This window comes from Miniopterus schreibersii, assembly GCF_964146895.1.
Source record: "Miniopterus schreibersii genome assembly, chromosome: 11".
Lineage (NCBI taxonomy): Eukaryota > Metazoa > Chordata > Mammalia > Chiroptera > Miniopteridae > Miniopterus > Miniopterus schreibersii.
The window spans coordinates 55,152,160-55,172,269 of record NC_138111.1 but is presented as its reverse complement, the minus strand read 5'-3'; the positions used below and the strand labels follow the sequence as shown (position 1 = coordinate 55,172,269).

Below are 20,110 nucleotides of genomic sequence, written 5' to 3'. Positions count from 1 at the left end.
TCTGTGCCTGCAACTTGCCTGTCTGTAGTTTTTAGGAAAAGATTGAAGACCGTCAAGATTTGTAGTTGGTATTGATCCTTGTTACATCCACTGCCCTCTATTAGGGCGTTAAAATTTTTCTTAGAAATTTTCCTGGTAGTCATTGATGTATAAGCTTATCCAAAGATAACTTACCAGACATTAAGTTCATTGCTTTTGGGTTAAGAGTTGGAAGAATGCTGCTCCTTTCACATCAGAGGTTCTAATTTTTTGTTTACAAAAGAAATGCATGCTTTCATCAGCTGAACTTGCTTTAACTTCTGACCCTCATTTTCACCTGTGAGATATTAGGGAATGGGTGTTTGGGATTGGGGAGTTTTATATTTTAAGGTAAATTGTTAAGCAACATAACCCGTCACTAGTGTGGTCTGTGGCTGCAATGCTCTGTAACATTAATATTTCTGTAGTGAGGTGTATGAACATTTACAGTAAATGGAATAAATATTTATGTGCCGGGTACTATTTTAAAAGTTGAGGATGTAGTATTAGTCTCCTGAAACTTAAACTTTAAAAAGTAATTGGCAAATACACAGGAGTTCCCCATAATCACACCTCAGTGTAGTGAGTGTGCTAGCTTGCAGGTGTTTTTAAGGTGGTCCTTGTGTCTTTATAGTAAGGGATCATTTATCTCACTTTGTCAACAGGAAATCAAAGTGATAGAAAAAAGTTTGGAATATGACTTCATTGTCAAGGGAATTAACCTAAATTTACATATGATTTTGAGCTTCACATCCAAATTAGGTATGACTTAATGTGCTGTCTAGTGAGGAACAAATGTGTTCATTAGGAAAACACTGGCAGCTAGAAGGTAAAGTTAGCCTGGTCACTTTTTAGAGGGACTTCAGTTTTCCTTATATTAAGTGTTCATAGATACTACTAACTAAAGTTTGTTTCTGAAGTTTTTTAAATGTAGATGTGTATTGAGAAGTGGTTAAGCCATTGTCTAAATTTTTAGGTAAGAAACCTAGGACTAAAGCACCCAAGATTCAGCGTCTGGTTACTCCACGTGTCCTGCAACACAAACGTCGGCGTATTGCTCTGAAGAAACAGCGGACTAAGAAAAATAAGGAAGAGGCTGCAGAATACGCTAAACTTTTGGCCAAGAGAATGAAGGTCAGTCTAAAATGGTTGGGGTGGAGGGGTGAGGGATCAGGCCTCACTTTGGGTTTGCATTTTTAACACAGACAGGCTTTGGCTTTGACTGATGTTTTGTTTTGTTTAGGAGGCCAAAGAAAAACGCCAGGAACAGATTGCCAAGAGACGTAGGCTGTCCTCTCTGAGAGCTTCTACCTCTAAGTCTGAGTCCAGTCAAAAATGAGATTTTGTAAGAGTAACAAATAAATGAGCACAGACTTCAAATCTCCTCTACTGACTTTTCATTGATAAAGTTTAGATAAATGAGGGGACTGAAACTCGGGTCATAAGGGAGTACTGTGTACAGCAATCTAATGATAGAGAAAACCTGGAAGGGACATACTGTGATACAGTGGAAGAGATGTGCAAGGCAGGGCTTCTCTTGGAATCTGGATGGTCCAGGAAAAGATTCTCTTAGCATAAGGCATTTTCAGCAAGCATAGAACAATTCCAGGAAAACAAATGACCAGAACTAATCATTTATACACTTTTATTTTGAAGAATACCGTTTTTCTTAAACATCTATGCACAATACATGAAAAGTGCCCTTGTGAAGATGGACATTTGTCATATGTGATAAAAAAGGTAACTTGTTAAAAGCATAGTTAATGGATACCATTTTGCAAAAGTTCACAAAGCTTTTAAAACCAGTGCAAATTTACTACATTAACAGAAAGCTTTCAACTTCAGTGAATTGTTATTCATGCTTTTATTCTATTCCACACTCTGAAAAGGAGTTTACTATGTCTGTTTAAGATTAAACACTTGCACCAATAAAGGATGCACAAAGAGAAAATAGTATACTTTTTCTAATGTGCCATATCTAATCTCTGGTAATTAGTTAAAACCATCCTTTACACAGTAGAAGGGTCTTAAAAAGAAGGCACACTAGGCTTTAAGGGTAAAGGAAAGGGGTTCTGTACTTGCAGATAAGTTCCCAAGTGTGGCCAATAATGCCTGGACCATACTGTGAGAAGCAAGACAACCGTAAGAGATCCCCATTGCTCTTAATAACATGGTATTAGTTACATAATGTGAAAAGTTTTAACTGGCAATTGACAATGTATAAATTAAAGTTGAATTTAAAAAGCAAAAGGGGAAATGCAGCATTTTTTAAAGATACCCAAAACAAAAAGGACATACTTGAGTCATCAGGGGTAACTTAAGGCCAAAAGGCAAGTCTGATGTGTAGCCCAAAATTCTGTCTTTACCAGTACATATGTGGTTGACCCTAATACACAAACCATGAACCATACTGCTTTCTGACTTTTAAAAGGATGTTAGGGAATATTTTAAGAGATAGTAAGATCACAAACGTGTTCTATCTTGTATTACTATTATGTATCAAAAATGAAGTAAAAGGGCAACAACTGGACATCCCAAAGTTGATGGGACACATGCTCATTAACCATGCAGGATGCAATTATCAATTTACAAAATGGAGCTAAAGTTAGACTATCAAAACCAAAAACAGTACAAGGTTTTAGGGTAAACAATCTGGACTAATTTGAAAGACTGCTTTCAGAAGTTACCAGGATGTTTCATACAGTGCTTCAACTCATTCTAGACATCACGTCCTAGAGATTATTCAAATGATCTGAGATCTGTTTTTGGTATAAGTTTTAGTGGTACCCTTTTTGTGGTAGGTGCTAGAAAAGGCCTTTAATTTTTAACAAATCAGTTTCTATTTCTGACTGCAGCAGGCTCAGATTTCCAATATGTAATAGCTGTACTTAGAGTGTTACAAAAAGTTACTAGAAAATTTATAATTAGGTATAATACAGCCAAAAATTCTTCAATGTGTAAGGAGATCATTACAGGTTTGTGGGGGTTTTTAGTGGGAAGTAATTTAGTTTAAGGCTACAGAGAAAAAATGGAAAAAAACAATACTGGAATTCTAAAGAACACAAAGGTTCTAATTGCATACATTTCAGGAAGCTTAAAAATGTAACAAACACAGCAAACAAGACTCCTTTCATTCAACTGCCATCTTTTTGAGTAATTACAAACTCTCCGTTGGGGCAGTAAGTGTAGTATTAAAACTAGTACCAAGTCTTAAGTTGCAAAAATATATACTCTGAGATAGTGCAAAAGATCCATTTTTAAGGTAATGAGAACTACATAATTTCTGAAGTTCTTTCATTTAGCACTTTCACAATAAATTGAAACTAGAATTCTGCATAGGTCAGATTAACCCTGAAATGATGAAAGACTGGTACAGCAACAATATGTAAAAGATAACACCAGGTGGAAGGGAGATTTGTGCTGTTAACTACCAGTAAATTTTTTGTATCCACTGATTCAGTCATGTAGAATTACTATAAAACACAACTACTGGCGTTTTACACCATGCAGAGAGTTAAGGCAATCTTACTGTTCCTAAGGGTTGTTTCTAAGAAGGCATGATAGTTGTCAGGCATGTGAGGTCATGATTTTCTTAAATCTACTGGCAACAAGCTCAATAGCTTTAAAGTATTAAGACAATTGATTCATCCAAAAAAAACAGTATTTACAAATGCACAAATAAGCATACAAATCTATATATTACACAAAACTGCAGTGCAAGTTTATCCCACAGGTTTTAAAAAAGTGACCAATAGCAACCATTTAATGTGCCTGAACAATTTCAGGTCCAAAGACAATATATACAAGCATTTTAAGCATGTTCCAATTTTGTGATTTATGAAGCCAATTTAATTTTATTTAAACAGACTGGCTCATTCCGATTTTAAAGCTGCTGCATATTAGCATGGTATTGGGAAGTAGATGGAAGAAAGTAACTGGATATTCAAGATACAATCCATTAAAGATGATAATACAAAATTTGAAGGGTGAAGATATATATTAAATTTAAAGTCAGAGGCAAGGCAGTTGTCATACTTTAAGATGATTTTGAGATTAATGACTACAGGTGAGTTTTGTAGTAGTCATTTACCCCTTTCAGAAAACAATATGCAATCTACAAATTTTAATAAATATAATATGGCTGTATATACACATACAGCCACACATATATACACACATACACAAAGAGTTGCTCTTATAATTGAAATATTTCATTTGTATTGGGGTTAGGCAAGTTTACACTAAATTGTCATTCTCCAAACCCAATTAGCTTCAAATATAAACAAAATGCCAAGGATGAATATGGTTTCTCATTATCAAACTACTACAAATATTGAGAAATCCTAACAGTTCTAAGCAGAGGCAGATACACCATTCAGAAGTTGGAAATTTTCAACATCAATAAACCCTGGGGCATTTTAATGGCTTGTTTCATTGCAAGATGATTCAGTATGAATTTACACTTCATTCTATATTGTCCCAAGAGTTCCGTCATTTCAGTTTTCACCAATTCTTAGCATTTGGAACAAACCTTACGTGTTTCCAGACTGAAACTATTCCCCCAGCACTGTGTGTCAGAAATGCAGTTTAAATGAGAGGCGTTCCAAAACACTTCCTGCACCATTCCACACTGACACTTGGTGGAGCATCAATTTTCTGCAACTTTTCAAGGATTTCTGAAGATAGACTATTATATGCAAGTCCATATTCATTATCAAAAGCCTCTGAAAAACAATTTTAAAAATGCAGTTGGGATTTGTTAAAGAAAATAAAACTTGTGCATTTAAAAATGGTAGTCAAATCGTGTGTGTGTGTGTGTGTATACACACTGCATATTCAAAAGTAGAAATCTTTCTAAAGGCAAGTAGAGTATTTACACGCATCAGTTACAATTTTTAAAATTACTTAAGGAAATAAAATTACATTAGAAAATAAAATGTAAGAAAACAGAAAATAATTCCCTAATTAACCAACTTACCAATATCAATATTCTCTCTTCCAAGAGACACTAATGATAAGAAGAGGATTTCTCTGTATAAACTCCTATAAAACAAATATTTTTTAAGTTAATAGGCAACGAGTATAAAAATAAACACGTGAAGGTATTTTTAAATGGGTTAAAAGAAAAGGATTAAGTTCTGTGGTCTAATTAAGAAGAATGTACCTGTGTCGAGGTCCTGATTTTGATATGTACTACAGTTAGATGTCACCTTTGGGGGAAGCTGGGGAAAGGGTGCACTGAACTCTACTATTTTCGCAGCTACTTCCAGTGACTATTTAAAGTTAAAAAGTTAAAAGTTAATGGGCATAAAGCTTCACACCAAAAACAAAAATGGTTTACGTTAACTTTCTTATAATTTTTTTAACAATGTCACTGTTCTAATTCCTAATTAAAATTTACAAAAGCAGGGTCTTTCTTATCTTTTGCCACTTGACAAAGTAACAGATTAATTTCTAAGTTAGGAATCTAAAAACCCTGGAAAGGTGGTATGGTCTCTTTACTATCTAATCCAACAATAAAAGATAAGTCACCTTTATTTGGTTAGTGGATATAAAAATGTCACAAATGAAAACTTAAAAATAAGCTTCATGGCTCAGTGGCTGAGCATCGACCTAGGATCCAGGAGATTGGGATTCGATTCCTGGTCAGGGCACATGCCCGGGTTTCGGGCTCGATCTCCAGTGGGGGGTGCACAGGAGGCAACAGGTGGTCAATGACTCTCATCATTGATGTTTCTCTTTCTCTCTCTCTCCCCCCCGCCTTCCTCGCTCTGAAATGAATAAACATATATTTTTAAAAATTAAATTAATAAATAAAAATAAACAACTTAAGCCCTGACTGGTGTTGCTTAGTGGCTAGTGTTGGCCTGACACCTAAGGGTCGCAGGTTTGATTCCCAGTCCAGGGCATGTACCTGGGTTGTGGGTTCCCACCCTGCCGGGGTCGAGGTGCCCGTGGGAGGAAACCAGTGGATGTGTCTCACATGGATGTTTCTCTTCCCCAGCCCCCCGTCCCTCTGCACTCTCTCTGAAAAGCAATGGGAAAAATATCCTCAGGTGCGGACTAAAAAATAATTTAAAAATAAACAAGAAATAAGCTGGTTTGAATATTTACATAGAACAAAAAATTAGAGAGTGATGCTGATTCTGATGATGCTCCATGTAGCTTTTCTTTAGAAGCTTCAGAAGCCCTAACAGATAATTCCTAATATTTCTTCCCTGCCCTTACACTACAAATGCTTGAAACCAGACGCTCTTTAGACTGTGAAAGGGGTATCTCCACCTCAACAAGAGGATCCATCCATTTTCATTATCGATCCTTGTACTAAGCTCTTCTGAAACTTCCACTGCAGAAGTCACTTATGCTGACACCGGGTTGAGTTCTGATCCAAGCATGTTACCAAACAATAGTAAGAGGATCAGGAGAGCTCCATACCCTTGGTAATTCACTTCCATCACTCTCCTAAATTGTTTCTCCTCTGAAACCCCTTTTTCTTTCGGTCCCTCAAGTAAAGATAAGAAGTGTGGGTATGACAGGGCCTGAACAAGTACATGTAACATCAATGTTAACAAACAAGAGGGTTTCTAGTGAATAGCATTAGTTTCCCGAAACATTCATGTTTTAACATGAGTGAATTACCTCCTAAAATTTAATCTGTTCTCCCCAGATATTTATTTTATTTGTGCTCAAGTATGAATGTATACATTTTGGGAGCACTTTTTAAAATAATCAGATGTTCTACATAGAGTATGTGTTTCTTTTACAACTGGAGTTATTTTAAAATGATTTTTAAAAACATGACATTATTTTGAGTGGCAAATGCTGAGTTATACCTTTGTCTTGTCTTGTCCGGCTTTATTTGCTGTGAAAGCAGGCTGATGGGTTTGAGAACATCATTACGCTGAATACTCTGCCTGATGGTTTCTACTAAAGTGCTGGTTGCTTGTTGTTCCTCTGACAGGAGAGGCGATTTCTTTTCAGAATCTAATAATAAAAACACAGTAATTAAGAATATAGTTACCCACTCTAGTTATTAAAGAAGTTTTTCTCCAGAGTTGTAGCATTTTTACTTTTCTATTCAACATCACCGTCCCCCTTACTAGTAAAGTTATGTGGCAATGTGACTGGCTAAAAAATATTTTTGGTGCTTTCTGCAGAGAGGAGAGACCTGTCCCTTTGGGCTTTCCCTGAACTTAGGGCTTCCTGTTTGAGGCTGGAGCTTGTACTCCAGCAGCCATCCTGTGACCATGAAGCAATCTTTACTGAAAAGCAGGCAACAGAAAGAGCCTGAGTCCCTGATGACAGAGCAGGTGCCCATCAGTCCTGGAGTGTCTACTTCTTAATTTCTTTATGTGAGAGAATCATCTTTAAGTGTAACAGACATTTATACAGACTTCATAGTTTACAAAAGTGCTTCAGTGGTATACTGAAATTGAATCATACTAATATGAAAAATATACAAAATCAACAGTGTGGCTGGCCCACAAAAAGGGAAAACTTGAATACTGCAAGTCATTCCAGAAGCCATACAATTTTATTTTCACACAATTAGTTGAGATGGGAATATGTACCCAATAACTCCCCAGTCTAGACTCATTCTAAGTGCCTGTCATAAACTAAGCTGTTGTATTTTTCATACAACACAACCCCTTAATAAAGACAACTAGTAATATTTCATTTGTGTTCAACCAAATAAATAGCAAAATTCTCTGTTACAATACAAGAGGAATTACTGGCTGCTGTCGGTTTTGATCCTAGGTCTTCTACCTGCTAAATGTTTCCTTGGAATAGATTTGGTTTTCATGCTGGGCTGTAATTTTAGAGCCTAACCCAAATATAATACGTAACTTCACTGTTTCTCCTTTAATTCAATTTTTAAAAGAACACCTTTACTGAAATATAATTCCCAAACCATTCAATTCACCCATTTAAACTGTACAAAACAGTGTTTTTTAATATATTCTGGTAGTGAACCACCATCACAATCAACTTTAAAACATTTTTGTTACCACCAAAAGAAACCTCCTACCTATTAGTCACTCCTCTATCTTCCCAACCCCTCAGCCCTAGGTAACCATTACTTTTTGTCTCTACAGATTTGCCTATTCTAGATATTTCATATAAATGGTATCATACTTTCTGTTCTCTTTTGTGACTGGCTTCTTCTCTAATGTTTTTAAATTCATCCATGCTGTAGCATATGTCAGTATTCAGCCAAATATTTCATTGTATGGATATACCAAACTTTATCCATTCATCGGCTGATAAGACATTTAGGTTGTTTCCATTGTTTGGCTATTAAGAAAAATGTTGGTAAGAACAGTGTATAAGTCTCTATGTGGACGTATGTTTTCACTTGGCTATATACTAAGAACAACTGCTGTGTCATATGGTAACTTTACTATTTTGAGGAACTGAAACTGTTTTCCAGAGCAGCTGCACAATTTTTTATTCTAATCAGCAGTGTGTGAGGGTTTAATTTCTTTCTATGCTCACCAACACTTGCATCTGTCCTTTTGATTACAGCCAATATGGTGAGTGTGAAGTGGTACCTCTTTGTGGTTCTGATTCGCATGTCCTTGACATCTAGAGATATTGAACATCTTTTCATTTGCTTTTGGCCATCTTCTTTGGAGAGCTGCCAGATCCTGCTATGGTCTGAATGTGTCTCCCCAAAATGTGTATGTTGAAAACCTAATGCCCAATGTGATGGTATTAGGAGGTGAAGGCTTTGGGAAGAAATAAAGTCATGAGGGCAGTCTTCACGAATGGATTAGTGCCCCTTGTAAAAAAGCATTAAAGAGACCCCTTACCCCTTCTGTCACGTGAGGCTATAATGAGAGTCTGCAATCCAGAAGAGGGCCCTTAACTGACCATGCTAACACCCTCCTCATCTTGGACTTTCAGACTCCAAAACTGAGAAACAAACTTCAGTTTTTCATAAGCTACCCAGTCTGTGGTATTTTGTTACGGCAGCCCAAATGGACTAAGACAGATCCTTTGCCCATTTTTTAAATGTTATTTGTCTTTTATTATTGAGTTGTAGGAGTTCTTTATATATTCTCTTAAAATATATTACTTGCAAATATCTTCCCTATTCTATTCTCTGGATTGACACTGCACTTTTTTGATGGTTTACTTTTCAGCAGTTTTTGACTCTAATGAAGTCCAATTTATCTATTTTTTCTTTTGTTTCTTTTGCTTTTGGTGGTGTATCTAAGAAGACCTTGCCCTACACAAGGCCATGAAGACTTACTCCTATGTTTTCTTCTAAGGGTGTTACAATTTTAGCTTTACATTTAGGTCTAGGATCCATTCTGAGTTCATTTTTATGTATGATTTGAGGAAGCAATCCAACCTTTTTTTTTTTTTTGCATCTTGCTCCAGTTGTCCCAGTACCATTTGTCCCAGTTCTGTGGTCTTGGAATTCATGTTGGAAGGCAACTGACTCTACATGTAAGGGTTTATTTCTGGAAATTCAATTCTATTCCATTGACCTATACTGTCTATTCCTATGCAGTATTCTACTTCCTTGATTACTGTAGCTTTGTATTAAATTTTCAAATTGAGAAGTATGAGTCCTACAACTTTGTTCTTCATTTTCAAGATTGATTGGCTCTTCTAGGTCCCCTGAATATCCATGTGATTTTTAGGATAGGCTTGTCAATTTCTGTAAAAAAGCCACCTGGAATTTTGATAGGGGTTTTGCTGAATCTGTAGAACTTGGAAGTACTGCCATCTTAATATTAACTCTCCCGAGTATGGTATTTCTTCCCATTTACTTAGTTCTTTAATTTCTTTCAACAATTATTTTAGTTTTTAGAGTGTAAGTTTTCTACTTCTTTCAACAAGTTTATTCCTATTAATTTTATTTTTTTAATTGAACTTACTGAGGTGACACTGGTTAATAAAATTGTATAGGTTTCAGGTGTACAACTCTGTAATACATCATCTCTATAATGTACTGTGTGTTCACCACCCCAAGTCCAGTCTCCTTCCATCACCATTTATCCCCCCTATACCCTCCTTCTACCTCTCCCCACCCCCCTTTCCCTCTGGTAATCACCATACTGTTGTGTCTATGAGTTGTTTTTCCTTAATCCCTTCACCTTTTTTACCCAGCCCCCTGAATTTTATTCTTTTTAATGCTACTATAGATGGAATTATTTTCCTAATTTCATTTTTTGATTATTTATTGAAAGTGTATAGAAATACAGATGATTTTTGTATACTTATATATCCTGCAACTCTGCTGAACTTATTACCATGTTTTGTGTTTGTGTGTATATATTCCTTGGGATTTTCTATGTTAGGATCACATAATCTGCAAACAGAGATAGTTCTTCTTCTTCCTTTCCTTTTTGGATGACTTTTATTTTCTTGTCTAATTGCTCTAGCAAGAACCTCCAGTACAATGTTGAAAGAAATGATAAAAATAAGACAGCTTTGTCTTGTTCCTGTACTTAGGGGAAAGTATTGTCTTTCACCATTAAGAAAACTGGGTTTTCACAGATACTCACAATCAAATTGAGTAAGTTCCTCTCTATTTCTAGCTTAAGTGTTTTTAACAAAGGGTGATGGATTTCATCAAATGCTGTAGCTATGCCTATTAAGATGATCATGTAGGTTTTGTCCTTTATTATATTGATATGGTGTATTACTTAACTGGTTTTCAAATGTTAAACCAACATGGCATGCCTGGTATAAACTGTACCTGGTCAAGGCTGTACAATCCTTTTTCTATATTGTTGGATGTGGCTTGCTAGCATTTTGTTGAGAATTTTTATGTCCATATTCATAAGTAATACAGATTTTTAGTTTTCTTTTTTTATGGATGTTTTTGGTTTTTGTATCAGGGTAATACTGACCTTCTCACCTAAATCTCCACTGTTTTCAAGAGTGTTCTCAGGCTTGAAATTCCCCATACTCTGTTCTAAATAGTCATTTCCTTTGCAGGGAATTTCAGAGCTCTCTGTTCTTATGACCTGCCTCTCCTCCTGAGCAAAATTTCTGAGCCACTGCTCTGAAGCTGAGGCTCAGAACAGTGGCCCTTCTCTTGAAATGACACTCCTGCTTTGTGAACAGGGTGTTGAGTAGGAGCAGTAGCCTGTGCCTTTTCAGCTTACCTCTCCTGGCATACAACTTCTGCCCTATAAGCAAGATGCAGTAAGAATAATTGGGACCCCCAGCCCTCTTGGCTTGCCAAAACCGAGACAGAATGGCTTGGCTACCCAACGAATGGAGGCTGGGTGGAGGAAATGAGCCTCTCTTCCCCCTGTAACTTCACCTCTGTGATAACAGAGCTGAGAGTAACAGGTAGCAGCTTCTTTCCCAGGGAGATGCTGAATGAAGCCCTGACTGAGAGCTGGAGGGAAGCAGCAAGTTCAACTCAAGTGCCACAGAAACACACTGATTTTACTGAAATTTAGTATATTTTCTTGAATGAATGTTTGTTCATTTGCTCTACAGCCTTAGACTTTTTTCCCTTTAACTTCACCAATTATGCCCGGCCGAGCGTGGCTCAGTGGTTGAGCGTCGACCTAGGATCCAGGCGATCGGGGTTCGATTCCCGGTCAGGGCACATGCCCGGGTTGTGGGCTTGATCAATGACTCTCATCATTGATGTTTCTATCTCTCTCTCTCCCTCTCCTTTCCTCTCTCTGAAATCAATAAAGATATATTTAAAAAGAAAAACATAATAATAATTTCACCAATTATGGTTGTTTTGCTGAGGAGCGGGTGTCGGAGTTCCTCATACTACCATTCCAGAAGTCATCTCTCAGTTAATTCTTATATCTTTTAATCTTATTTATATGCCAATTCTTCATATAATGCAGCCAGTTAAGTACAGAAACAAGGCCATTCTTGAGAGTTCTAATTTTCATCCCACCAAAAATTAGAGAACATTTTGAATCACTTGTCTATTTCAGGTTGTGAGGATAAACCTGAATTCATCTTAAAAAGCTGACTCCATTCTAAAACTAATCTGCCTGAACCCCTGTGCCCCTCCCCCAACCCCACAGACTCTGGAATGTGCACAAAGGCTTGGGTTAATCACAACTATCATTAATCCTTCCTCCACCGTTTAGCCCTTCTTCCAGGGTAAGGTGTCCTCAGCATTTACCTATCTTTTAACTCCCCATGGCACCAGAGCCCCAGTATCCCGTTCCTTTTGTTTCCCTCAATCACCCGTACCATTCCTTTTGGAGTAAGTAGGTCCATGTCTTAGGGGAATATAAAACTGGTGGTCAAAGGATGAACGGTACAGGTATCCCTTTTCTGTCCTGCTGCAGCCCAGGACTGCTTTCTGTAAGTGAATTCCCTATTAAACCAAAAAGCTGGACCTGGCTGCATCATATCATTTCTTGGCCACTTGGCTCCTTCAGCATTTGGGGGCCACTTTGCATAACAAGAGATCCAGGAAAACAAAGAAGTGACATCTCTAATTCTATTATTTTTTAGCATAAATTTCAAAGTTACTCTGCTACTGCCTAAAAACCATTCAAATATCAAAACTGGAACAACAAAAAGACAAGACAAACATATTTAGCCATAATTTTGTGACTGGCATTTTTCAAGGGAAAACACTGGATTTTTTTCTTCCAGTTTTAAGTTTAAAAAATTGCAAAGTAGTGACAGATTGTTGAAAAGTAAAAAATAGTAAACTTTTCCCTTTTCCTGCTGAGTAGCTTCTGTTAACAGTTTGGGATGTATAGTTTTATACCTTTTTCTATGTATATATTAAAAACACATACATATAATTTTTCAATTTTTTTTTCTACAGAAAGAGAAGATCAAATACTGTTCCACAACCTGCCTTTTTTCACTGAATAGATAATGGGCACACATCCTTTCACACACACATATACAAATGACTCTCATTCTTTTTCTTGGCTGCCAACATTTTATAGTGTGGATTTTTCACAGTTCTCCCATTAGGTATTTACTTAAAGTTTTTCATTACTATAAACAATCCTGCAGTAAGCTTCATTGTACAAACAGCTTTGAACACAGTATTTCTATAGAAGACAGTTGTCTTACAGTGATTACTGAGTTAAGGATATCCACAGGTTAAATCGAGATAATGTTTGCTACACTGTTCTCCAGAACTGTTTCATTTTACACTTCTAACAGTACATGAAAGCATTCTTTTCCTCCATATCCTCAATATCGGATGTTACTGTTAAATTTTTTTTGCCATCCTAATGTATCTAAGCTTTTTTCTAAATGTATTTTCTTTTTTTAAAAAAGGTGTATTACACTAAATAATGAGATTGAGCATTTTTTCGTATTTGTTATGGACTGAATTATGCTCCCCCCCATTCATATGTTGAAGCTCTAACCCCCCAATGTGACTATATGTGGAGACAGGGTCTTTAAGGAGGTAATTAAAGTTAAATGAGGTCATAAACGTGGGGCCCTAATCCAATGTAACTGGTGTCCTTATAAGAAAAGAATACCAGGGAGATGCATGAGTGCACAGGGAAAAGGCCATCTGTAAGCAGGAAGAGGCCTCAGGAGAAACCCAAACTGCCAACACCCTGATCTTGGACTTCCAGTCTCCAGAACTGTAATTTCTGTTATTTAAGCCACCCAGTCTGTGGTATTCTGTTAAGGTAGCCCTAGCAAACTAACATAGTTCATATAAGCCATTTAATGTTTCTTCCATGATCTGCCTGTTGGTATCATTTGCTCACGTATCTATTTGGTTGTTTTTGGTTTCTTATTGACTCACAGAGCTTCTGAACTGGATGATAACCTTTTAAACCCCTTGTAAAAATACATTCTAAATATAAAAAGACTAAAACTGAGCTAGAATCTTTGAGACTAGTATCCATATAACTGAAACTATGATCCTACACCAACACATCCAAATTACTTTTCCAGTATAATTTAGTCTCCAAACATCTAACCAAACTGGTACTGACAGAAAAATCACAAATCAATACTTGTCAACTCATGTGGAGACCTGACATAGTTAAACGGGTCAATAAAACATCAAATCAATTTGAATTAAAATAGAACCTTGAAGAGATACTAAAAACGAATAAAAATTTTTAAAACGAACGCAAAAGAACCTGTCTCTCTCTCCACATTAATTCTAGTCCCCCCACTCCCAGTAAGCCATTCTTCTTTACTGCTAAATAGTCCTCTACTGTATGGATAGCGTGTTCCACAATTTGCTTATTCATTCATCTGTAGGTAGATATATATTTGGGTTGTTTCCAGTTTGAGTCTTTTATGTCTTTAATTCTATTTTACTTACTAAAATTCCTCCATGAGACATACAGAGGTTCTCCTGGCTCCTGATGAAGGTTGATATTATCCCATAACAGCTGAATGTACACAAGTTTGCTATCCTGGGACAGAGATGATAGAGGAAGCTAAAAAAGATCAATAGAAAGTATTAGTGCCTCATCCATAATAATTACCAGAGGACTCAGCAAAGCTTGGTTATATAAAACAGATGAGTCCTTTCAAAACTCTGAACCTAAAATACTATGCAACAATTTTTATTTAGATCTGAAGATTTATACTCATTTTCTGAAGTGCAGGTTTCTCATTCTAAATTTCAAGGACTGGAATTACAATGTGGTAACTAGCACAGTGGCTACATGAAAGGTTAACTGCCATTAACTGCCAAGATTAACAAATTTTAAGGTAAGAGTAAGCGCAATAGTTCTTACTATCTTGTGGTACTACTACTTAAAATAAATGGGTCAAAATAGAGTTTGTGATACTTTAAAATTGTGTTGTGCCCCTAGTGTATGTTTGGGGTGTGGGTGCCTCTCAATATTCAATATCAAAATGAAAGAACTCTAGGAGCTCACACTTCCAGTGGGATTGGGATTCCCAGCACAAGTTAGTAGGAGCATTAGAGTCAGACACAGCCAGAGAGGGATCTTGGCTCCCCATCACGTATTAGGTATGTGACCTTGCAAAAATTACTTCTCTAACTTTTAGTTATATCATCTGAAAAATATGGGTATTTTTTCTTCTTTCAATTGTATTTTGAATTCGTTTCAGATGTACAGAATACGAGTCTTTTAAAATAAGGTTGCTGTGAGAATTTCAGTTGGGAATATGATAGTTCAGAATAAAAGCTACCTTGTCTAGCCACCCTTGCAACTAGAAATGACCATATAACTAAGATCACAGGACAAATGAATAAATATGGAAATATTATATGCAACTCCAGGAACTGGCCCTGAAGCGGAAAGACACACTCTTTTCCACCCATTTTTCTCCTGTTAACTGGAATGTGGATGTGACAGTTTAGAAGCAGAGTCAGCCATTCTGGTGCAGAACTTGGAAATGGAGGTCATATACAGCTGAGCAAAAAACAGGAGCACCTCAGGTCCCTAAGAGTACCAGCCCTAACCCACCTATCCAAACTTCTACGTGAGAGAAATTATCCGGTAACAGAGAAATAACCTGCACCTTGTTAAGCCACTATCGTTGTATACTTTGTTACTTTAAGTTAAGCCTCAACCTAACCACCACCACTGTAACACAAGTATAGAAGCTGATACCCTACCTGTATGCCTCCATTACAATGTTCAGATGTGAGGATAAGTCCTGGCAAGTTACTAGGAAGGTCCAAACGTCTGAAATACCAGACTAGGTTCCAGAAAATGATCGGGTGTTGATTGATGAAAGAGGACGTGTGGATGACGTGATCACCTTCATTCTCTAGCAAAGACTCAAGTTCTTTCCGAAGCACTAGAGGACTCAGGTAGGGCACAGAAAGAGGGGGAGGGTTGGGTCTTTTTCCTAAAGGATCCTTAAAAAAATAAAAATACAGAAAGATGTGGATATTACCTATTTAAGCATGGATGTTTAAGAGTACTTCTCAATGAGATTATGCTTCTCTACCTATCCTTTCAAAATCAGTTATTCCCGGGCCATTGCTACATGCAGTAGAACATCCTAATGAAAACCTATAAAAAAATACTTAATCATAATTACTTTTCAGTTAAATAAGATAAAACTGATAATCCATATAATAGACCCTATTTTAAACATGATGGAATTTTTCTGTCAAGCTGATAAGAGCAATGGCCTGTGTATGAACGATTTTTCCTTGGCAATTTTTAAAAATTAAGAAATGTTTACATTTCAGATGTTTTATAATGGTGATACAAAAAATATGTGTGACTTTATCTTCCTCCTACAACTCTAAAGAGACAGGGCAATTTTTTTGTGTTAATATATTTTTTTCTTTTTTTACTATATCTTTATTGATATGAGAGAAAAGAAGGGAGAGGGGGAGAGAGACAGAAACATCAATGATGAGAGAGTCACTGATCAGCTGCCTCCTGCACGCCCCATACTAGGGATCAAGCCCACAACCCAGGCACGTGCCCTGACCAGGAACTGAACCTTGATCTCCTGGATCACAGGCTGATGTTCAACCGCTGAGCCATGCCAGCTGGGCTATGCTAATATTCTTTGACTCCTTTTAAAATTATATCTAAATCATTTTTACATTTGATTGTGACAAAACGAGCCGTTTTATAAATCAAACAAAATAATGAGTGGGGAAAAAAACCCACCTAGATTTTATAAGTTGTACATAATATAATCAGAATAAAATGTTTATGACCAACTCAGTAATAAGTACCCCTATAGTACCTATTCTGAGGTATCCAAATACCATTTCCCTCTAAAAGGAACCAGTGTTTCTTAGAGAAATGGCTGATTCTAGGTATGGAAAGCAAAATATATAACATGAGCATGAAACATCTTATCATATAAGAAAGCAAGAAAACATTTTTTAAAAATACTTTAAAAGACTGCCCTAGTTGGTTTGGCTCAGTGGTTAGAGCGTCGGCCCAAGGACTGAAGGGTCCCGAGTTTGATTCCAGCTAAGGGTACAAACCTGAGTTGCTGGCTCAGTCCCTGGCCCCAGTCAGCACAGGAGTGGAAGGCAACCAATCAATGTCTCTCTCTCACACTGATATTTCTCTCTCTCTTTCTCTCTCTGGAAAAGCAATGGAAAAAATATCCTGAGGTGAGGGTTAAAAAAAAAATTTTTTTAAAGGCTACTAGAGTTGTGTCACAAGTAATAAGGTACCAACATGTACGGAGTTCTAGCTGAGCAAAGATGGGGTAATGTAATTAACATCAATAAGGATAATGACAGCAATGGATGCAAACATAGATGTTAAAAATCAATTCCCCCAAATCAAATGATCGTGTTAGAGAATGCTAGGAACCCCAACTTGTTATTCTGAAAACTGGTTAATAAGGGTGGGGGGGGAGAATCAAACATTTTTCCTGCCTTTCCAACATAAATTGCATCTTTAGAAAACCAAACAGAAGACCTGGGGGAAGTTCCTCTTCATAGATGTATTCCATATAATAAAGATAACAGAATTGGACTGTCATCAGATCAACCAATTGCAATGCATGGGTCTTCTTTAATCCTGATTCCTCAAACTACGAAACAGACATACTTGACATTTTTTGGAGACAATTAGAAATTTAAACAAAAACTGGCTAATTTGATATTATTTATTATTTTTAGTCTGATATTGGCATTGTGTTTTAAAAGAGTCCTTGTCTTTTAGAGATACATACTGAGATATTTACAAATGGAAGATATGATGTTTGAAATTTCCTTCAAAATAATCTGTAATGGAGGGTATACATGAAAGAAGAAGGCCTAAGCTAAAGTTACTGAATCTTGACGATGGGTCAAAGGGACTCATTCACGTTACTCTTCTGTTTATTTTTGTACACATTTGAAGTTTTAAAACATTCTCTGTTTATGAAAAATTCTTATCACTTTTCATGTTACTTAAATAAATCTTCTACAGAAGAATTATGTGCTGTTCTAATACATACTTACATGAATATACAGTATAATTATAATGCTGTTACGTACCACAACTTCCTGCAGACTGTTTGGAAGACTAACCGTTGAAATGCCATGAAATGGTCGCTGTGAAAAGTCAATATTTTGCAATGGACCTCCAACACTGTGACTTCGAGTCAAAGATACATTCCGCTTTGATAAACTATTAGGCATAGGCGAAATTTCCACAGTTTGAACATCTCCACTGGCATTCTTCATTTCATCACTTAAAAAAAAATGGAGAAACACTTGTTCTATAAAATAATCTAAATCTATATAGCTAGAGTATTTTCTACAATGAATTTTGAGTCTACTGAATATATCTGAGAGGAGTCAGTACTGCCTTATAAGAATAAAACTTTTTCGCTCTGGCCAGTGTGGCTCAGTGGTTGAGCGTGGTCCCATGCACTAAGAGGCTGCCGGTTTGATTCCCAGTCAGGGAATATGCCCGGTTGTAGGCTCAGTCCCCAGTAGGGAGTGCGCAGGAGGCAGCTGATACTGTTTCTCTCTCTCTCTCTCTAAAATCAATTTAAAAAATATTTTAAAACATAAAATTTTCTTCAGGCATTTTTGTAAAACTGGTGGGAAGAACAGGGTAGAGTGAAAGGCTCTGGTAAAGGGTGGGAAGAGGACATGTGGTAGGTAACAGGCTTCATTTAAAAAAAGAGTAAGTTCTTACTCAGTTGCTTTATTCAAACATTACTTCATCTTTATTACACAAAATCGACTAGAACTATGTTGCATGCAAATAAGTCATGGAGATTCATTAGCAAGTATTTAATCTCTACCATGCTATGATCCACCTATGAATAGAGACCAGAATTGCTTTTTTATTTTTAGTGTTTGGCTTAATGCTTAGCATACAATAGTCTCAATAAACACTTGATTCAATAAATACTTATGCCTACATGAGTCAGGCTATCGTTAAAGGTGGATTTTTTACAAGGATACCCAATTTATTATGAGGAGTTCTTTATACCCTACAGTACCTTGATTCAACTGCAGAACTTGTTTCTTCAGTTATAGTCTGGTTATGTTTTGGGGAATCTATTAAGTTGATCAAGTCAGGTTCTGCTGAACTGGATACAGGTTTGTGCTCCAAAGGTTCACTTGCCAATGGAATGCTGCCACTTTGTAAACTGTCACCAGAGGTACTTGGTTTCAGGAGAAAGCTAAAAAATATGGCAGTCCAAATACAAAAATCTTTAAAAATGCTAAAGTCCTCTAAATTTCATATTTAGAATCACTTTATGGTAAAAATCATTAATGAATTATATAACCCATAGAAATACTGCCTATTTCAAACACACACACACACACACACATACTCTCTCTCTCTCTCTACTTTCATTCTTTCCCTCCTGTCCTAAACTATTCAAATAAAAGGTCTACAGGAGGTCATTATAGTTCAATATAAGATCCCTTCTGTTTTTGAAAACCATTCAAGAAAGTTATGAAGGACCTGGCCAGGCACGGCTCAACAGTTGAGCATTGACCTAGGATCCAGGAAATCGCAGTTCGATTCCCAGTCAGGGAACATGCCCGGGTTGTGGGCTAGATCTCTCGTGGGGCCCTGCAGGAGGCAGCCGACCAATGACTCTCTCATCGTTGATGTTTCTATCTCTCTCTCTCCCTCTCCCTTCCTCTCTCTGAAATCAATAAAGACATATTAAAAAAAAATTGCTTATTAAAAAAAGGGGGGGCAAGGGATAAAAGCAATTCATAGAAAATGCTGGAATAACAAGTATAAGAAGAGATACTCAAACTCTCTAGTATTCAGAGAAATTCAAACAAAAATGAGATACCAATAATACAATCCAAAAATCAGAAAAGTGGTAATACCAAATGCTGGAAAGGAGGTACAGAAATGAAAATTCTTAGACACTACTACTGGCAGTGTAGCCACCTGGGAAGCAATCTTTCAGTGTTTATTGAAATCATGTATAAACGACCCAATGGTCTCACTCCTAAGACTTACTCTGGGAGAAACTACTTCACAAATCCAGAAGTAAACATGTATTTTACATTGCACTGTTATCACTGCAGTGATATTTATAGCAACAAAGAACTAGAAGCAACTAAAGTATCCAACACTAGGATAATGGGTAAGTGAGGTATTAACTTCCTGCAGGAGAAATCAACTAGGTTTACATACAGCAACTCCGATGGATTTTAAACTTAGTGATTAAAAAAAAAGATTTTCAGCATTATTCTAATTACTTAAGTTAAAAA

The 20,110-nt window shown here is 36.6% G+C and overlaps 2 protein-coding genes across 7 annotated transcripts in view; one reads left to right on the top strand and one right to left on the bottom strand.

Annotated features, from left to right (window-relative positions):
- Positions 1-1,402, top strand: part of RPS6 (ribosomal protein S6) — a 36,262-nt gene extending 34,860 nt beyond the window's left edge. For 3 of the 4 annotated variants that reach the window (XM_081150528.1, XM_081150530.1, XM_081150529.1), the window contains 2 exons: positions 995-1,152; positions 1,262-1,392. In XM_081150528.1, coding sequence (XP_081006654.1) covers positions 995-1,152; positions 1,262-1,357 — 254 coding nt within the window. In that variant the 3' untranslated portion in view covers positions 1,358-1,392. Of the gene's footprint in view, positions 1-994; positions 1,153-1,261 lie in introns of all 4 variants that reach the window. The other variant, XM_081150527.1, reaches the window with a different exon arrangement.
- A 244-nt stretch (positions 1,403-1,646) lies between these two features.
- Positions 1,647-20,110, bottom strand: part of DENND4C (DENN domain containing 4C) — a 104,804-nt gene continuing 86,340 nt past the window's right edge. For all 3 annotated transcript variants that reach the window (XM_081150524.1, XM_081150526.1, XM_081150525.1), the window contains 7 exons: positions 18,868-19,050; positions 17,909-18,104; positions 15,557-15,802; positions 14,285-14,402; positions 6,852-7,002; positions 4,997-5,061; positions 1,647-4,742 (listed from right to left, as the gene is read on the bottom strand). In XM_081150524.1, the coding sequence (XP_081006650.1) occupies positions 4,606-4,742; positions 4,997-5,061; positions 6,852-7,002; positions 14,285-14,402; positions 15,557-15,802; positions 17,909-18,104; positions 18,868-19,050 (1,096 nt within the window). In that variant the 3' untranslated portion in view covers positions 1,647-4,605. The remainder of the gene's footprint in view (positions 4,743-4,996; positions 5,062-6,851; positions 7,003-14,284; positions 14,403-15,556; positions 15,803-17,908; positions 18,105-18,867; positions 19,051-20,110) is intronic.